The sequence below is a fragment of the Theropithecus gelada genome, chromosome 12 (assembly GCF_003255815.1).
Source record: "Theropithecus gelada isolate Dixy chromosome 12, Tgel_1.0, whole genome shotgun sequence".
Lineage (NCBI taxonomy): Eukaryota > Metazoa > Chordata > Mammalia > Primates > Cercopithecidae > Theropithecus > Theropithecus gelada.
Window position 1 is genome coordinate 82,896,840 of NC_037680.1, and position 20,143 is coordinate 82,916,982.

The following is a 20,143-nucleotide window of genomic DNA, read 5'->3' on the forward strand; positions in this document are numbered from 1 at the left end:
AGATCGAGATCACGCCACTGCACTTCAGCCTGGGCGACAACAGTGAAACTCCACCTCAAAAAAACAAAAAAAGTTGTACAACAATTATTAATTAATCTAAAGTGAAAAGCTGCAGAGGTGTCATGTGGGACCACAGCTAATAACATCAGCTTGGAACAAAGCTGTTTTACATTTAGGAACAAAGGCACCTCAAAATGAGGTCTGAAGTGGAACTATAGTTACCTTAAATGCAACCTCCTCTGAAGTATCTGCCTTTCCCTCTAGTGCTTTATGTTGTCTTTCTCTAACAAGAAAACTATTCCCTCCACTCGTACTCTGGCAAGCTCATATTAATTCTCAGATTCTTTAAGAATCACCTTCTGTAGGAAGGCATCTTTTTTTTTTTTTTTTTTTTTTTTTTTTGAGATGGAGTCTCGCTGTGTCACTCAGACTGGAGTGCAGTGGTGCGGTCTCGGCTCACTGCAACCTCCAAGGAAGTCATCTTGATTTGCCTGTCCTAGTTAGGCATTCCTCCTACATGCTCTCACTCAATACTACTCCCTATATAATTACTCATAGCTGCATATAATAATTGCTGAATTGTGCAACTTTCTCCAGTACAAGATTGTAGGATGCAGGAATGACATGTCCGTGGTCTTTATATCCCTTAATCTAGCATAATATCTAGCATATGTCCTCAACAGATGTCTGTAAAATGGAAGATTAAATCATAATCTTGGCAAAAGGAAAAAAGGGAAGAAACATACATCCCCCCTCTTCATGGCAAAGATGTTTCTTGATAATCACAAACACTATTTAACACTATTTATTTCAATTTTTACCATTCCAGCTACACGAGAGAGTGCATCCTCCCAAGACGTATAGGTTAAAAGCCCTTTTTCATTTCTGATCATCGGCTCGGTAAGTCTTTGACGTTTTAGCCCATCATAGGCAAATCTAGAAAACAGAAATTACATGATTGTGGAATCTTGCTAAAGAAGTAACTATAATTTTCAAGTTAAATCAACGAGAAATGTTATTCAAATATAGTACTGGTTAAAGTGTCAAATATCTAAACACCTAGATGGAAGTAATTATTTTAGATATTTTTAGAGATGAACTAATAGATTTTAAGAACTTCACCTAAAACTAAAATACCATCTGAAAGTTTGATTTCTTCCCTTAAATACATACAAAAAAAGTTTGGTTTCTTATACTTTTAGCTAACTGAACAATCTTAAAATTACAACACAAAAAAATCTGACAGCTAAAAAAGGCAAATCATTTTTGTTTACAAAACATGAGTATCTCTAAATATTTTGTCAAAATTACATTGTGCAAACTCTTATATTTAGCTTCTTTCTCAAGCAATCATCCCGCCTTGGCCTCCCAAAGTGCTGGGATTACAGGTGTGAGTCACCACGCCCAGCCTAGCTTCTTTTCTCTAAGGAATAAAGTGAAATAAGTTGAGAATGTATCGATCTACTTCAATTTCTCCATGTGGGATGGAAAAGTATCTTTCTCAGAGTAAACACAATATCCAGGGATTGACCTAGGACTATTAAAGTCAGTATTATGTTATATAAGCAGCTCAGATTCCAGTAGTCTATATTCAGTAACTAATTTGCAAATATAAAAGATAATTCTTTAAAATTATCATAAAATTTCCTTTAAATAAACTGCAAAAGTTAAGGAAAACAATATAGCATATACCTGGTTTTATCAGAGATCCACTCTTCATTGATGTCCTCATGCATACGTGGCAAAATCCTCATCACTTCTCCAGTTCTTGTGCTAACCACAATATTACTTCCAACTGCATCCATTACATCAATGGATTCTGTCTTTCTGAGAAACATATATGGTGTTTACTATGGTGCTTTTGAGAATAAAGAAAGTTTCTGTTACCTGGTTTACCAAAAACAAATTTTACAACTAATTCCCTTTCTGAATTACTTTAAAAAATGAAGCTCAGAGGAATTGCAATTAAATAAAAGAACCCCCCCCCCACTTTTTTTTTGCCATGGGGTCTCACTCTGTTGCCCAGGCTAGAGTGGCATGATCACTGCAGCCTAGAACTCCTGGGCTCAAACTATCCTCTCACCACATTTTAAAAATTTTTTGTAGAGGCAGTGTCTCATTATGTTGACCAGGCTGGTCTTGAACTCCTGGTCTCAAACAATCCTCCACCTTGGCCTCCTAAAATGCTGGAATTATAGGCGTGAGCCACTGCTCCTGGCACACCCATATTTGAACACGTAAATTCCTGGCACAGTAAGGAAGGCTTTAAAACTATTATCTGACACAGAAGCTAGTTTGAAGGGGCTCCAACTAGCCAAATCTGGGACGATTCAAAAAGAGGGGCAGGATTTCTGTCTATGGGAGGTTAAGGAGCTCAAAAAACCTTCCCACTGAAAAGCAAAAGTAAAGCTGGACAAAAATGGCAAAACCCACCATTTCAGCAGTTTAGAAATGTAAATGCATACAAGAATGTGTTAAGCTTTTATGCACTGAAAAACTGGTGGCTGGGCTCAGTGCTGCTCCTATGCTCCTCTCTACCCCCTCAAAATGGAATTTCTTCGAGGCTGGGGCAGGCTGTGAAGACGAGAACTTCTTTGGTACAGATGGAGACAACTCACTTAATTTGGAGCAACAGGCAAACTTGTCTGTGGAGGTGACGCTTTGGAGGTCATTGTAGCTGAGGATAGCCAAGATTTTACTAGCCTAAGTTTGTAGTGGTAATTGCGGCCAGCATTCCTAGCAGCGGCTGCCACATGTGCAGGTGAAACCAGAGACGGCTCAATCTATTCACAAACTCCTGGATAACACTGAGACCCATAGGGCCCAGTGCAAAGTAATAGCTGGGCAGACTTGAAAACAGCCTGAACTTTGAATATGCTCCTCCATCCACATACAGATTCACTGGCAAAGAACTAACTCGTATTAGGTCGAGGTGTCTGAAGTATAATTATACCTGATTACTAAACTATGTAGACACAGGGGAACTCCTAAGAAGCCTCACTTTTTTTTTTTTTTTTTTTTTTTTTTGAGACGGAGTCTCGCTCTGTGACCCAGGCTGGAGTGCAGTGGCCGGATCTCAGCTCACTGCAAGCTCCGCTTCCCGGGTTCACGCCGTTCTCCTGCCTCAGCCTCCCGAGTAGCTGGGACTACAGGCGCCCGCTACCTTGCCAGGCTAGTTTTTTGTATTTTTTAATAGAGACGGGGTTTCACCATGTTAGCCAGGATGGTCTCGATCTCCTGACCTCGTGATCCACCCGTTTCGGCCTCCCAAAGTGCTGGGATTACAGGCTTGAGCCACCGCGCCCGGCCCCCAGAAGCCTCACTTAAAAATAAAACCAAGAATATTAAAATACGTTCAAAGAACCAAAGAAAATAATGTTTAAAAACTGGAAGGGATGTATGACAACCACGAATTAGCAAGTAGAGATTCTCAGTAAGGACACAGAAATTATATGGAAACAAAAACCCAAATCCCAAAGTTGAAAAACATAAAGTTTAAAATGGAAAGATAATTTGTTATGCTTTAAGAACCTTAAAAATATTCACACCTCTTGCATCTATCTACTCCATTTCTCGGTTTAATCAGGAGAATGAGAGATATACACAGAAATTTATAAACAGCAATGTTTTTTACAGATTTGTAATCATAAAGAAATATACAAGCTAAATGTCTATCAGCAGAAACTGGTTAAAGAACATGACATTCCTCATAGTTGAAAACTTAATAAACAACAACATGGGAGACTATAAATTTAAAATATCAACACTATTAAACTCCTTGGAAGAACACATAAAAAAATAATTTTGTGGTTGAGTACTTTAGAATTAATTTCCAAGAAAACTACAGTTAATTTGCACAGGTTCGATCCATTCTAACTACTTACCTTCTATTTAAAGGGTTTTACTTAAACAAAAAGTCAACAGACCAAAACAACTGAAACTCAGGAAGAAAATGAACCTTCTGAATAGCAATGAATTAAGGACAAAAAACAAATTGTCATAAAATACAAAGATACCTTGTTTCCCAAGGCCGGGCAGTAAAGGCATAGGGCTTAGAGGTTAGGGCACCTACAGGGCAGATATCAATGATATTCCCAGACAGTTCAGACATGAACATCTTTTCAATGTATGTGCCAACTTGCATATCATTTCCTCTGCCTGTTGTTCCCAAATCATCTACTCCTGCAATCTCACTTGCAAACCTACAAGATAAAAAATGTGCCATCAATGGTTAAGTCCAGTCAAATTATTTCCTTTCTTATTCATGATCACAAAGAGATGACTTCCAAAACACTAAAAAGAAATGAGTATATTTTCAAAGGTTAGCACAGTCCTAGAATAAAAAATAATGAAATGTTTACATTTAATTGAGGTGTAACTCACATGCAGAAACTTGTACAAATCATATGTGTACAACTCAGCAAGTTATGAGTGAAAGCAAATGCTTATATATTTTAATTTTTAAATCCACCTGAAGTTGGTACTAAATGAAAGTGAACTTATTTTATTGGTATATCAAATACAGCATCCCTCTTCTCCCACCCAACAAAAGTAGCCATTCTTTCCAATGTTATTATTCATCAAATTATGACTATTAAGTATACAATTATATTCTATAATAGAAGAAAAAAGGAAAAAAAGTTACCTGATGCAGCGAGTACACTGTATACATCTTGTCATGATGGTCTTTACCAATGGCCCAATGTTCTTGTCTTCCACAGCACGCTTCCCCTCTAAAAATCGACTCCTATCATTTCCAAACATCATGGACTGGTCCTTAAGTAGATTATTAAAGAGTCAATCGAATGCTGCTAGTAAAATTAAAATCTGAGACAACCAAAAAGATTGACAGAATTCTACTACATACCTGCAGATCACATTCACCTCCCTGGTCACAAATAGGACAGTCCAGTGGGTGATTTGCTAATAAGAACTCCATCACACCTTCCCTGTATGAAAGTTGTAACATATAAAACGACTCTCAAATATACACACACTGACATAAACTGCTGTCACTCAAAATGACCTACAGACTTTACTTTTTTTTGAAATGGTGTCTCCCTCTGTTGCTCAGGCTGGAGTGCAATAGCACGATCTTGGCTCACTGCAGCCTCCAGTCTCTGCCTCTCGGGTTTAAGTGATTCTCTTGCCTCAGTCTCCCAAGTATCTAGGATTACAGGTGCCCACCAACCCACCTGGCTAATTTTTGAATTTTCTATAGAGGCAGGGTTTCATCATGTTGGTCAGGCTAGTCTCGAACTTCTGACCTCAAGTGATCCTCCTGCCCTGGCATCCCAAAGTGCTAGAATTGCAGGCGTGAGCCACTTTGCCAGGACCACCTATAGGCCATTTAAACAACCTACCTAGATGTATTTTTTTTTTATACAATTAATAGTAATTTTACATTTAGTATCAGAAATGCCAACTATCTATCATTCTGGTAATATTTTTTTAAGCGACGGGGTCTTGCTATGTTGCACAGGCTGGCCTTGAGCTTCTGGGCTCAAGTGATCCTCCTGAGTATCATTCTGGTAGTATTAAATACACAATCTGGCAAATGCTTAGAGGAGCCTAGAATAAAGTATAACTAGAGAACACAGAAAATTATGATTTTTGGTCAGGTTTGGTAGCTCATGTCTGTAATCCCAGCACTATGGGAGGGAGGTTGAGGCAGGATGATCACTTAAGGCCAGGAGTTCGAGACCAGCCTGGACAATATAGTGAGACCTCATTGCAAAAAATAAAGAAAATTGTAACTTTTAACAACACCGAATGATCAAAAGTTGCTGAATGGTCCTCAGAAAATATTCACATTAATTCAAAACAAAACCAAACACAAGCAGTCCCGGTACAATATAGCAATAGCTTAATAAGTCCAGATTAACCCTTCATCATAAGTTGAGCAAGTTACTAAACGAGGATTTTTAATGCTGATCCTAAGGCTCAATACCATAAACTCCTGACTGGACCTCCTCTACTATGTAGTACTCACTTCTACTGCTCCTAGAAGCTGAGCACACCAACTTCTTCAGAGTTTGATATTAAATTCTTAATCTATGGGAAGGTCCAAATACCAAAATGTGTAACTTTCTGCTTTATGAAAGGGTACTACGTTGAATAACAATAAAGTACCTGGCTTTCTTGGATTTTTCTGAGTTTGTTAGGATATTCCAGCCCTTCATTACTGGCATGGCACAAGCAGCTACAACCTGGGATTTCAATGAAAAAAAAAAAGTGTGTATTTGTATTTATTTGTAATTATAAGCAACTCAATATATAAAAATGTTAAATTATATAAAAACATTAAATTATATATTTGATAACAGGCAAAGAACAAGGTATTTTTTAAAACTGAATTTTTATTCATAATACTATGACCTGGTACTTTGCATTTATCCCAGAAATAAAACATCCTGGTTTTTAAGTTTATTCTAATAGTCAATGCAATTTTTTATTCTGCTCTGAAACAGAACACCAAAAAACTGCTTTGACTAGCAGACACTATTGAATAAAAAAATTGCATACACCGGCCGGGTGTGGTGGCTCAAGCCTGTAATCTCAGCACTTTGGGAGGCTGAGACGGGCGGATCACGAGGTCAGGAGATCAAGACCACCCTGGCTAACATGGTGAAACCCCGTTTCTACTAAAAATACAAAAAAAACTAGCCGGGCGAGGTGGCGGGCGCCTGTAGTCCCAGCTACTCAGGAGGCTGAGGCAGGAGAATGGCGTAAACCCGGGAGGCGGAGCTTGCAGTGAGCTGAGATCCGGCCACTGCACTCCAGCCTGGGTGACAGAGCAAGATTCCGTCTCAAGAAAAAAAAAAAATTGCATAACCAAAATGAAATTAAACTACTGAAAGTGAACTTCTTCCCTGCAACCCTTTTCTCTACTAAAAATAGCAGGGCATCAGCACTTTTAATGTGCTACTTGGCAACTCTACATCCTGGTTTTATATTATACAGCCATCCGGAAATAATGACAGTTATAAATCACCTTTAATTTCTAGATATGTTACAATTATATGGCACATGTGTTTATAAAGCACTTCCATCTATGTGTTCCCAGTTTTGAAATGAAGAGAGTCAATTGTACAAAATAATTAAATTTATAGATAGAAGTAAAGAGGGCTAGGTTCTCCACTACAATATTAATTCTAAATAAAGTTTGCTGCAAGATTGAAAGTTTTCTATCTTCTACAGCATGGTGTAGAATTTTAGGTATCAAGTACCTTGGGGGCTTTCTCAATTTCAACAAGGCACATCCTGCAGTTTCCAGCAACAGACAACCTTTCATGATAACAGAATCGAGGGATCTGCATGCCAACCTTCTCACAAGCCTAGAAGTAAAAAAAAAAAAAAAATGCATGAGAATAACCTGACATCACTGCTGTTATTGCTGAAACACACACATACGGCATCTTATTACTACTATCTATAATAATCTTAATTCATTCTTATTTCAGTCCCTTTCTTTGCCTTTCATTCTAACCTGTCTCCTCTGAAGCTGCCTCAGAGGATCTCAGGATCCTTGGCATGACTTCACCTTATGTGGAAGAAACTGGATAAAGTATCCTTCCACTGTGCTGAAGACCTGACTTCCCATATCCGTTCTGAACCATTGTCCACAATGTCCCCTCAAACTCTGTCCCAGTGGTTTCATACCTGGACTTCTTCTTTGCCTAGCTCCCATCCTTTGGATTAGAGATTTCACTACACACTATCTAGCTGGCTATCTGTCTTTGGCTCCTATATCTCAACCAGGACTCACCTCCCACTGGGCTGAAGGTTATAACTATGTTCAAATTTCCTCTAGAGTTAATTCCTCCATCCTCAGCCTTCGTTCTAAAGCAATGTCATCAATTTCCAATGTTTAAACTGGTTAGCAAAAATGTGTTGAGTGTTTCCTTTGTGCAGGATGCAGGTACAGTAGTGAACAAGACAGACAGTGTCCCAGCCTTCATCCTAGCTGACATTCCTTATGATGATTATGTCCAAACCTTCATCTGCAGCCGTGTTAGTTCTGCACTTCTCCAAGCTTCAGATTTACAGGACTTTGCATGTGTATGTTCCACAGACAGCTTAAATTCCAATGATTTCTCTCCGCTCTATACACTCCAAAATAACCTAACAAATGCAGAAAACCACAAAAATTCCTCTGGTCTCTTTGAATTCTAAAGAACTATCTGTCTCTGTGTCTCTACTGAAACTTTGTGGGGTTTTTTTTCCTCACCGTTAAAGTAATATTGGGAAGTTCTGTACAACAGGGGAAAAAATTCCTCGGGTCTTCATCATTCCTGAAGGCCTGTCTACATGTCATTCTCCCTTGAATCTACTCTCTTGCTTTCATTCTCATAGCCACTATCTATTTTAGGGCTTTTCATAGTATCCTGTCCCAATAATACAAAATGCTTTTTCCTTGTCTCTTATTCCAGGCTTGCTATTCTCCAAACGATCATCCTCTACAGTCACTGTCACCCTGCTTAAATAGGCAACAGAACTCCTGATGGATCAAAATATAAACTCTTCTGCACAGCAGATACTGTATTTCATGACTGGACCTTCCCTTCCTCAATAACTTGACTTCCTGTGATCTCATCTTCTACTTAGACCTTATGTTTCATCAATATTAAACTATCTGAAGTTTTCAAAACATGACAAGTTATCTGCCTTAACTTTTACCATAAGAAATGCAAGCATGTCCTTCTTGTAAACATATGAACACACCTATTCATCCTTTAATACTCCTCAGGGATGACCTGAGGCACCCAACATCTCTTTCTACTACCTCCTATCCCTGCCACAACTTTTTGCTGTACCTTGAACATACATTTATTATATATCATATTTTGTGCTTTCATGTCTGTGACTGGCAGACAGTCTAGAAATGACTGCTAAAATGAAAAAAGAACATTTAGATCTGTGACAACTTACAAATGGGAGTGAAGCATCACTTCTCTATGACCAATTTATTATTTCTGGAGGAATATGAAGAAATATTTAGAGCATGAATTTAAGCACATGCTACCCTCCGTTTACCTGCTTTGTAGGATATATTCCTATGAATATTACTAATCACAGAAAGGTTATATGAAAATGAAAAGCATCAAGCAGGCCCAAAACAAATGAAGGATATATTTTCACAAACTTACCTATAGTAACCAATTTAAGTTACTTCAAATTTCTTTTTTTTGAGAGAGAGTCTTGCTCTGTTGCCGAGGCTGGAGTGCAGTGGCACACTCTCAGCTCACTGTAACCTCCGCCTCCTGGGTTCAAGCGATTCTCCCGCCTCAGCCTCCCGAGTAGCTGGGATTACAGGCGCGCGCCATGATGCGCAACTAATTTTTTGTATTTTTAGTAGAGACGGGATTTCACCATGCTGGCCAGGCTGGTCTAGAACTCCTGAATGATCCGCCTGCCTCAGTCTCCCAAAGTGCTAGGATTATAGCCATGAGCCACCGCGCTCGGCCTTCAAATTTCTTAATGGGTATTCATTTGGAATGTAGAAGTGAAACAAAAGAACTACCATAATTCACTAAAAATGTCACAGACAAATAAATGATAGTTCACTTTGAAGTGCCAAGATATAAAATGAAATAATTTTAATATAACTTTGCTATGTATAGTTATTTTAAGGAATTATTTACTAATAATCAGTATAAAGGAAATAAATTAGTATTTTTTAAAAAATCAGAACACACACACAAAATAGTTAGAATGTATGCCTACTTGGAGGACGGTCGTTCCCGGTTCCACCATGACAGACTGACCATCAACAAATACTTCAATCAAGTTGCTTGCTGCTGTGGCAGTTGTTCGAACTGACCATCAAAGATATTGAAGTGAAAAACAAATTAACAGTTTATTATAGCAGATGATAACGGATGAATTAACTCTAACTACAAACCTAAATTTTTCATTCCTTGTTATTCCTCTGTATTGCTCTGGATGCAAACCAATGGTTGTCTACTTTTGATAGTAGTTTAAACTGCTTCTTTTTTTTGAGAGGGAGTCTCGCTCTGTCACCCAGGCTGGAGGGCAGTGGCACAATCTTGGCTCACTGCAACCTCCACCTCCCTGGTTCAACTGATTCTCCTGCCTCAGCCTCCGAAGTAGCTGGGATTACAGGCACTCACCACAATGCCTGCTAATTTTTGTATTTTTAGTAGAGACAGGGTTTCACCATATTGGCCAGGCTGGTCTCAAACTCCTGACGTCAAGTAATCCTCCCGCCTTGGCCTCCCAAAGTGCTGGGATTACAGGCATGAGCCACCGCACCCAACTTTAAACTGAAACTGTTAATGCCACTGAAAATATGTTCATGGGAAGATCAATTTTCAAAAACAATGTGATTTTTCCATTTTGGCACTGATGTGTGTAGTTCCTAATACTTTCTATTCCATGATAATTCCCATAAGCTGTTCAAAGTAAAATTATATTTTGAAAATTATTCAACTTAGATAATTTGTTTCTTTTTTTTTTTTTTTTTTGAGATGGAGTCTCGATCTGCCTCCCAGGCTGGAGTGCAGTGGCGCGATCTTGGCTCTATGCAACCTCCACCTCCCGGGTTTAAGCAATTCTTGAGCCTCAGCCTCCCGAGTAGCTGGGATTACAGGTGTGCGCCACCATGCCCAGCTGATTTTTATATTTTTACTAGAGATGGGGTTTCACCACGTTGGCCAGGCTGATTTTGAATTCCTGGCTTCAAGCAATCCACCTGCCTCAGCCTCCCAAAATGCTGGGATTACAGGCATGAGCCACCACACCCAGCCTGTTGCTATTTTTATTTTTAAAAAGTATGGGTTTAGGTCTTTGATAAACTATTCCACAGACTTATAAATTTACAAAAATAAGGTCTAATATCCACAAATACAAATTTAAAAAACTACTCACCACATCCTTTAGGAGATTTAGAAAGGCCTACTAAGGCCTTTCTTACAGGTATCCTCAACATATTGCTAAAAATAAAACAAAGAATTATATCATTGTAGGGGAAAAAACAATCACCAACTGTTTGGTAATGTTTTATGGCTTTAAATTATTTCACATACATTATGTCATTGAATACTCATAGGTTCTGATATTTTCCCTCCAAGTCTGTAGATGAGAATTCTCTGTCTCAGAGACACTGACTTGTACAATGCCAAAGAACTAACCAGCAGCAGCTATTGTATACATTTGGACTTTCTAATTCTATGCAGAGAGCAGTTTTGCCATTTAAAAAAATTACATAGAAAGGATCAAACTTAAAGCACTACCACACAGTAAAATAAACTGCAAGACTAACAGCGAGCTTATCATTAATGGTTATGTAAAATAAAGTCATCTTTTCTGCTTTCATTTCCTACCAATACCCATTCTATCATTTCATGTTCTAAGCATAGCTGTCTACTAAATACTCATGAGATATTCTGAGATAGCTCACCAGCCCAAAAGCCTTTGAGGTGTCTTGATTGCTATTTTCTAGTACACTTACCTTACAGATTTCCAATTATGTGTTTATAAGCCCATTCTGCCCTCACTGCATTAATTCCTTGAATTTTTCTATCTTCGTACCTATCCACCAGGCTGGCACAGAGTAAGCTCTTAAACAATGGCTCTCACCTGAGGACATTTGCTCCCCAGGGAATATTTAGCAATGTCTGAACACACTGTAGTCACAAACGAGGGGAAGTTACTGACATCTAGTGGGTAGAGGACAGGGTGCCGGCTATTCTACAATGTACAGGACAGTCCCCACAATAAAGATAATTATCCAAAGTGTCAACAGTGCTGAAGTTGAGACACTGCTCTAAAAGGCTTGCTGAATTATTGAAATAAATGGGGGTGGATTATATAAACACCAAGACTTAAAGACACACAAAACAGAAAAGTTACCAAAATTTATTTTTTGTTTGTTTGTTTGTTTGTTTTTAAGATGGAGTCTCACCCTGTTGCCCAGACTGGAGTGCACTGGTGCGATCTTGGCTCACTGCAACCTCCACCGCCCAGGTTAAAGCAATTCTCCTGCCTCAGCCTCCAGAGTAGCTGAGACTACAGGCATGCACGACCACGCCAGGCTAATTTTTGTATTTTTATTATTTATTTATTTTATTTACTTATTTATTGAGATGGAGTTCTGCTCTGTTGCCCAGGCTAGAGTGCAGTGGTGCGATCTCAGCTCACTGCAACCTCTGCTTCCCAGGTTCAAGCGATTCTCCTGCCTTGGCCTCCTGAGTAGCTGGGACAGGTGTGTGCCACCATGCCAGGCTAATTTTCTGTATTTTTAGTAAAGACAGGGTTTCACCGTGTTAACCATGATGGTCTCCATCTCCTGACCTCATTATCCGCCCGGTTCAGGCTCCCAAAGTGCTGGGATTACAGGCATGAGCCAACATGCCCAGCCTATTTATCCATTTTTGAGATGGAGTCTTGCTGTCACGCAGCCTCACTCTGTTACCCAGGAGTGCAGTGGCGTGATCTCGGCTCACTGCAACCTCCGCCTCCCAGGTTCAAGCAGATTCTCCTGTCTCAGCCTCCTGAGTAGCTGGCTGGGATTACACGTGCCTGCCACCACGCCCGGCTAATTTTTGTATTTTCAGTAGAGACGGGGTTTCGCCATGTTGGTCAGACTGATCTCGAACTCCTGACCTCAGGTCATCCACCCGCGTCGACCTCCCAAAGTGTTGGGATTACAGGCATGAGCCACCGCGCCCGTCTGACAATCAGTTTCTTTGAGCTCTTTTTCTTTAGTAGCAGTACACACTGTGTATATATTTTTATTGTTCTACTTACTGAACTGTAGGTTAGTAACCAATTTTAGTACCTACCAGACTCTAAGCTCCTTGAGGACATTTAGACATTTCCCTTTTTTGAAGACCTAGCACAGTATCCTTATGAAAATAACCACCAAATAGTCTTATCACCAAGTTCTAGAACTAGAGTAGCATCTGTCCTACTAAAAACTACTCATGGCATAAATGTAAACCTAAACTTACTCCATTAGAGCACTGACAGATTTGAAATCAACAATTTTAAAACTTTAATACTTTCTTATCTCCAATACGATATAAAAATAGTACTCACTTTGGATAGGAAATCAACTAGAACTAGGCTGTTGACATCCAGCATCAAGGCATAGTCCAACGTAAGAAATACAGATTTGCAACACTTCGATATGTGCTTTGAACATTGATATACCAAGTAGCAATAGAAATAATTATATCTTTAGATGGAAAAATGTTAATGACTAAAATGTCATTTCTAAAAGTAGACTGGATACTTTTCCGTATAGGGACTATACTATTCCACGTTCTCCAACATGGATTCATCCATCTACTTCCTGCCTTCCAAGGTACCACCCTATCCCAATCCACCATCACTCCTTGCCTGGAGTATTTCAATATCTTCTTAACAGGTCACCAGGCTTCCACACTATTCCGACACAGCCCCTCCCCTCTTGCCACTGGCAGTGACCTCGGACTGAAATGTTCTTCCCTGGCCCCTCCTTATCCTTCAAATCTTGGCTTCGAAGCCTTTTCTCAGTTTCATTGACCAGCCTAACATTTCCTGACGATTCCCCAGAATATCACCCATTTTATTCTTCTTTACGGACTCATTTCTGGCTCGTAGTAAACGTTCAGTAACTGTTAAGTGAACTGAATCTCTAATTTCTGGTCGTTAATTTGTAGGGACCACTTTCCCGGATTTAAAAAGTGCAGGTGCTCTGGCAGCGTTAAGTCGGTGAAAACAAGAATATTCCGCAAAACAAAAATAACCTGTTTATTCATCAAAAAGTTATTGTTACACTTCTATACTGTCAATTCGTGTGTGAAGTTGTGTCTGATCCAAGACCTCACAGTACAAGCATAGATCCCAATAACTTGTAAACAATATTTTGTTATTCGCAATGCAACCCTGAGCTAACTTTTCAAAAAGTCATTTTTCTCAATTTCCCGTTAGTGAAAGGAATTAAAAAATTCTGTCCAACGTGGTCAATGGACAAAACAAATAAGGACAACAGAAGCGTGAGCCACTGCTAACACAACAGCGACCAAACAATCATGTACTGTACCAGGCGTGTAAAAATCTGGGGGGAAAGGCTCAGTATTAAGGCTTAAGTCATCGGACACTGGTCCTCTCCCGGGGAATAAAACGGCCTCCTCTGAGAGGAGAATGTCCTGAATTTTCCCTGCAGAGGGAAGGTCACCTACAAGCCCGCATTCGGGCCAGCGCTCCCGAGGGCCCCCTGATCCTCATCTTCCTTTCTGCTCCATCAGACCAGAGACCGTGGCTAAAAGCCCCCACTTGCCGGCTCTCAGGGGCTTCCGAGGCGGTGGGGCGGGAGGCGGCTCCCAGTCAAGGACAAGAGAAGACTAAGTCGCGTGGGCCAAAGGAAACAGTCCCGTCAATAAATAAGCCTCTGACCCATGCACCTCACCCTTCCCATCCATACAAGACCTCACCTTCTCCCCGGAGCCGCGGAGGCTGTTCTGCTAAACTGTCTGGACCACAACTACCCCCTTGGAGGCCGGGTCGCTTACTCAATATGGCGGCCTCAGCTAACTCTGTCAGCCGGGCCTGGAGAACGGAAAGCCCGGAGGGACTAGAATCCTTGCATTCGATAAGTTTGTCGGCAATTTCCGTCAGCCGACCAGAGGGCGGAGCTGAGGTCGGCCCAGCCCGGAGGCGGGAAGGACAACTTGGACCCGCAGTTCCGCCGGAAGTGGCCGGCAGCCTCGAGGCCGAGCGTCTTCGGTCATCTCCGGCGCTTCTAGGGGCGGTTCCCGTCATCTTCGGGAGCCGTGGAGGTACGAACTTAAGACATGCCCGTTTTATTAATTTATTTCCAAACGCAACGAAAGGTCCAGGGACAATTTGTGAGCCGTTTAATTCAGGGCCCCCAATTCGTACGTGGAGAAGTGGGAATGCTAACGTACTTTGACCTTTAACCTTCGGTCCGGCGTGGTGGAGGGAAACGCCTCCGTCTCTATATAAGGAATTTTCCGGCTTCTGCGGGCCCTTTTTCCTCTCTTAAGCGCGGGGCGCCCACAACTTGTGCGCTCTCTTTCTGCTGCTTCCCAGCTCTCGGGTACAGCCGACACCATGGGTTTCGGAGACCTGAAAAGCCCCGCCGGACTCCAGGTGCTCAACGATTACCTGGCGGACAAGAGCTACATCGAGGGGTGAGCAGACCGGCAGTGTCGGGGTGGTGGGGAGGTTTCTGGGACCGGGGCCGGGGCCACGTGGCGCAGCGTGTCGGCTGCCGCTGGAGGGAGGGAGACCGGGCCCCAGGGCCCTTTCGAGGATGACGGGAAAGCGCCCCGTGGCCATCTCCCAAGGCCCTCGTGTGGTGCGAGCCCGGCCTCCGGGGAGCGGCTCACGAGCAAAGGAAGGTTAAAATGTGCTTTATTTACACTTAATTCAGCCAGGTGTTTCCGCATCGCTGCCCAGTTAATACATGTTAGGTTGTAGATAGAGCAACGTTAGAGATTGCAGTATTTGAGGTCTACTAAGTGGCAGACATTTCTCAGGATAGCGCGGTGACCCAAACATATGGTTTGATTTTAAGGAGATAATAAGAAAAGAAAAGCATTAAAGCAACCCTACCGGAGTTAGTGCCCACTAATTAATGTGATGCATAGGCACTGATTATTTATTCGCTGGCGTTTGTTTTTCAAAGGTGTGTGTGAATGTCTCTGTGTCATTGGCAGGTATGTGCCATCACAAGCAGATGTGGCAGTATTTGAAGCCGTGTCCGGGCCACCGCCTGCTGACTTGTGTCATGCCCTACGTTGGTATAATCACATCAAGTCCTACGAAAAGGAAAAGGCCAGGTAAAATCATCTTTGTATGTAGCTGAAGAATAAGACTACTCTCGAAGCTTTATCAGGATGTTCACATGACAAAACTAGACCCAGGCTACTTTAGTTTTGTTGGGGTATTGTAAGCTAAATTTTTCTGTAACCTGAGAAGGCCAAGAGACTGAAGCCCTCCATTTTTTCACAGAACAGGTAGAACATGGACAGCAGCAATTCAACTTTTCCCCACACTGCCCTGCCAATGTGCCTCGACCTTGACCTGGGGGGCCCACCTCTGGGGTGAGAGGGTGGCTCATTCATTCAGTCCTTGGCCATTCTTCTGAAACTGCCAACAAGGGTGGAAGTTTGGGGAAGTGGACTCCAGTTCACTAAGAATGGAACTGAGCATACTTAATGAAATCTCAAACAGAAATGTTCATACTGAAAGAGTAAATCATAGTGAGTATTGAAAATAATGTCTCACATGGTACTAATGCTTGTCGGGTGAGGAGTTGAACATATGATAGTGTTTACCTGGGAGCATGTGAAAGGGTAAATTATTATTGCAAAAGGGATCTAGTGATAAGTAGTGATTAAAACAAGTTATTTTGTATTGTCTGGAAAAGTATGTTATACTAGCTCAATAGTGGTTGAATTTAAATGTTTTTCAAGCCTGCCAGGAGTGAAGAAAGCTTTGGGCAAGTATGGTCCTGCTGATGTGGAAGACACTACAGGAAGTGGAGCTACAGATAGTAAAGATGATGATGATATTGATCTCTTTGGATCTGATGATGAGGAGGTATGGCATCTTCTATAAAGAATATATCGGCCAGACACGGTGGCTCATGCCTGTAATCCTAGCATGTTGGGAGGCTGAGGCGGGTGGATCACGAGGTCAGGAGTTCAAGACCAGCCTGACCAAGATGGTGAAACCCTGTCTGTTCTAAAAATTTTTAAAAATGTGGCGGGTGTCTGTAATCCCAGCTACTCAGGAGGCTAAGGCAGAGAATTGCTTGAACCTGGGAGGCGGAGGTTGCAGTAAGCTGAGATCATGCCACTGCACTCCAGCCTGGGCGACAGAGCAAGACTCCGTCTCAAAAAAAAAAAAAGAATACATCGATCAGCAATTTTATCAATGTGGTTAAGCCAAATTACCTGGATTTGAATCCTGGCTTTAACTTATATGCCTTTTTCAAATTCTGACTGGTTGCATGATGAATAAAATCAAATCACCATCTTTCGGCTGAGTTCGTGATGGATTTGCTTTTTTCTGATTAAGCCAGTCTTTTTTGTGATGACCCCACTAGCTTTAAGCAGAGGACAACCGGCTTTCTGAAGTGGATTAATTTTTTTTTCTTTACAGGAAAGTGAAGAAGCAAAGAGGCTAAGAGAAGAACGTCTTGCACAATATGAATCAAAGAAAGCCAAAAGTAGGTCATTTGTTTTTAACTTCATTTCATGATAATGTAAGTAATCTTTTTCAAAGCTTGACCTTTAAGTAATTTCCTCCACATTCCTTGAACAGGTCAATATTTTAAAACCTCCTGTAGAAGTTCTTCCACAGCTACTGGTCTGCAGCTGTTCTTATGGTAGCAGTTGTGGCATTCCTCTGTGGGAAAGAAACTGTTAACACAAACACCTCTTTCTTAGCAAAACAGAAAGTGGGCATATGTGTGACAGACACAAGATGTATCTGTAGTTTTGTTTGGCTAAGGAGATAGTCAATCTCAAAACAAATTGAGGTGATTTGTTTGTGTCTTGGAGTAGGGTAAAAAAATACAGTTCATTATTTGAATAATGCTGTTTATTTTTTTAGAACCTGCACTTGTTGCCAAGTCTTCCATCTTACTAGATGTGAAACCTTGGGATGATGAGACAGATATGGCAAAATTAGAGGAGTGCGTCAGAAGCATTCAAGCAGACGGCTTAGTCTGGGGCTCATGTGAGTTTAGGCTTTGCCTTTTTTTTTTTTTTTTTGAAACTGACATCTGGAATTTGTATACAGCTTCAACCTTCCTCTACGACTTTTCTAACTAAGGTTTTTCTTAATGCTCTTTTTAGCTAAACTAGTTCCAGTGGGATACGGCATTAAGAAACTTCAAATACAGTGTGTGGTTGAAGATGATAAAGTTGGAACAGATATGCTGGAGGAGCAGATCACTGCTTTTGAGGACTATGTGCAGTCCATGGATGTGGCTGCTTTCAACAAGATCTAAAATCCATCCTGGATCATGGCATTTAAATAAAAGCTTGAAAGATTACCTTTGGCTCTTGAGTATGTTACATAGGAGGGTGGTGTATATATTCCTTTCATTTTGAGGGAAGGAATTAAATGAATATGTGATTCCTAAATAATAAAAATTTGGTTCGGCTTTGTTGTTAGAAAATTGTAGTGCAGGCCAGGTGTGGTGGTTCATGCCTGTAATCCCAGCAATTTGGGAGGCTGAAGTGGGTGGATCGATACCAGGAGGCTAATACCAGCCTGGGCAATGAGGAGAGATCCTGCCCCTACAAAAAAATACAAAAATTAGCTGGGCTTGGTGGTGCACCCCTGTATTCCCAGCTATTTGGCAGATTGAGGTGGGAGGATTGCTTGAGCCCAGGAGGTTGGAACTGCAGTGAGCCAAGGTTGTGCGACTGCACTGCAGCCTGGGTGGAGCAAGGTCCAAAGACCAAAAGAACCAAAAGGCTCTTTTGACAGCAAGGTCCTGTCAAAAGAAAAAAAAACTAGTGCAGCTTTACCCATTTGTGATGTCCTTAGCAATGCCTGATGATGTGATTTGTTGTAACCTGTCATCTTTGCATTGGGAACTGGAAGATGTGAGATGTGTGATGCTACTAGAAAATACCTAACCCAGAGGAGGGAGGGCTTCCCAGAATTTGGCATGAATTGTAACTACTTAACAGGTTACAAATTTAAAATGATGACTCATGTTGTAAATAAACCATCTTTTAAGTGTTGGGAATGTGATTTGGAGTATAGCACTGTGTCCTGGAAGGAGGATTATAAAGGTAACTGGTTCCCAGGCTTCCCAGGAAAACGACTTTGCTGTGAAGATTCATAGGTGCTGGGTTGTGGAGGTGGAATATTTTACTTGGATTTGGAAATCTGATTGGTCCTCATGCAGCAGGTAAATACTGGGATGAGGGTAGTATGTTGAGTAAAGTGATAGTCAAGTATTGGAAACAGCTTCATCTTGACAGGGAATTTGAGGTCTGGCTAACATTTGATAGTTTTTTTGTTTGTTTGTTTTTTGTTTTTTTAATAGTAGTTTTACAAAAGCAGTGTTTGGGAATTGCTGATCTCAAATGATCAAAAAATTTTAGGTCAATTTTTTTTTTTTTTTTTGGGGGGGACCGAAGTCTCGCTCTGTCGCCCGGGCTGGAGTGCAGTGGCACAATCTTGGCTCACTGCAACCTCCGCCTCCCAGGTTCAAGCAATTCTCCTGACTCAGCCCGCTGAGTAGCTGGAATTACAGGCATATGCCACCACGCCCGGCTAATTTTTATATTTTTATTAGAGATGGGGTTTCACCATTTTGGTCAGGCTGGTCTCGAACTCCTGACCTCAGGTGATCCACCCACTTCGCCCTCCCAAAGTGCTGGGATTACAGGCATAAGCCACCATGCCTGGCCCCTAGGTCAATTTTTTAGTAGAACTAGATGGTGCTATTTCCTCTCGGTCTGATTTTATGTTTTGACTGCCATGACTGTGGGAAACTATATTATAAGGAAGATTTATTTAACAGATATATACATTGAATAATATCTCTAAGCAATATCTCCAACCAGCAGCCTAAAATCATGGGAGACATTTTCAGGTTGTCATTATCATGAGAGCCAGCAGAGGGCAACACTACATTTTAGGGAAAACCAGAGAGCCTGGAAATTCTGAAAACGCCTTAAAAAAAAATACCAAAAAAACCGCAAACCGTGAATAAACTGAAGTGAATGGTAATACGAATTTGCAATTATTGACATGGTGAAGGGGGTGAGTTCCAAATAGCTTGGCCAAAATGTTAAGTATCAGCAGATAATTTGTTTAAAGGTAGTCAAAAAATTTAGAATGGTCATTTCAAACCACAGATGTCTTCAGAATCCTACAGTGATGAATGATGAAGCATACCATTTTGAAATCTTGATTCCATACCCTTGAATAAAAAATATTTTGATGATTATCTTTTAACTTCATATTTAAAAAATAGATGGCTGGAAGCGGTGGCTCACACTTGTATTCCCGGCACTTTGGGAGGCCGAGGCGGGTGGATCACGAGGTCAGGAGATCTAGGCCATCCTGGATAACACAGTGGAACTCTGTCTCCACTAAAAATACAAAAAATTTGCCAGGTGTGGTGGCATGCGCCTGT

General features: G+C 41.0%; 2 protein-coding genes and 2 non-coding genes across 11 annotated transcripts in view; 3 read left to right on the forward strand and 1 right to left on the reverse strand.

The window, feature by feature from the left end:
* NDUFS1 (NADH:ubiquinone oxidoreductase core subunit S1) overlaps positions 1-14,987 on the reverse strand; it is a 34,802-nt gene extending 19,815 nt beyond the window's left edge. Inside the window, exons 1-10 of one of the 6 annotated variants that reach the window (XM_025405523.1) lie at positions 14,442-14,704; positions 10,891-10,955; positions 9,727-9,818; positions 7,230-7,337; positions 6,133-6,209; positions 4,868-4,949; positions 4,646-4,776; positions 4,017-4,202; positions 1,693-1,827; positions 822-936 (exon numbers count right to left, since the gene is read on the reverse strand). In XM_025405523.1, the coding sequence (XP_025261308.1) occupies positions 822-936; positions 1,693-1,827; positions 4,017-4,202; positions 4,646-4,776; positions 4,868-4,949; positions 6,133-6,209; positions 7,230-7,337; positions 9,727-9,818; positions 10,891-10,951 (987 nt within the window). In that variant the 5' untranslated portion in view covers positions 10,952-10,955; positions 14,442-14,704. Of the gene's footprint in view, positions 1-821; positions 937-1,692; positions 1,828-4,016; positions 4,203-4,645; positions 4,777-4,867; positions 4,950-6,132; positions 6,210-7,229; positions 7,338-9,726; positions 9,819-10,890; positions 10,956-14,197; positions 14,290-14,441 lie in introns of those variants that run through there. The other 5 variants (XM_025405522.1, XM_025405521.1, XM_025405525.1 and 2 more) reach the window with 5 other exon arrangements.
* On the forward strand, positions 14,695-18,038 carry EEF1B2 (eukaryotic translation elongation factor 1 beta 2). Of its 3 annotated transcripts, none has more exons than XM_025405528.1 (7): positions 14,695-14,786; positions 15,061-15,161; positions 15,690-15,812; positions 16,449-16,575; positions 17,140-17,206; positions 17,593-17,718; positions 17,838-18,038. In XM_025405528.1, the coding sequence occupies exons 2-7, from the start codon at positions 15,082-15,084 to the stop codon at positions 17,990-17,992; spliced, it is 678 nt and encodes a 225-aa protein (XP_025261313.1). In that variant the 5' UTR covers positions 14,695-14,786; positions 15,061-15,081; the 3' UTR covers positions 17,993-18,038. The 3 variants fall into 3 exon arrangements, 2 of the variants coding, with proteins under 2 accessions (XP_025261313.1, XP_025261312.1); XM_025405527.1 differs by having other exon boundaries at positions 14,701-14,786; positions 15,015-15,161; XR_003122225.1 differs by lacking the exon at positions 14,695-14,786 and adding an exon at positions 15,990-16,235 and having other exon boundaries at positions 15,063-15,161; positions 17,838-17,910.
* LOC112636806 lies at positions 16,980-17,058 on the forward strand. Its single transcript, XR_003122280.1, has one exon. It is a non-coding gene; the product is annotated as a small nucleolar RNA SNORD51 (small nucleolar RNA).
* LOC112636808 lies at positions 17,333-17,462 on the forward strand. The gene has a single exon (XR_003122282.1). It is a non-coding gene; the product is annotated as a small nucleolar RNA SNORA41 (small nucleolar RNA).
* Positions 18,039-20,143: the final 2,105 nt, after the last annotated feature.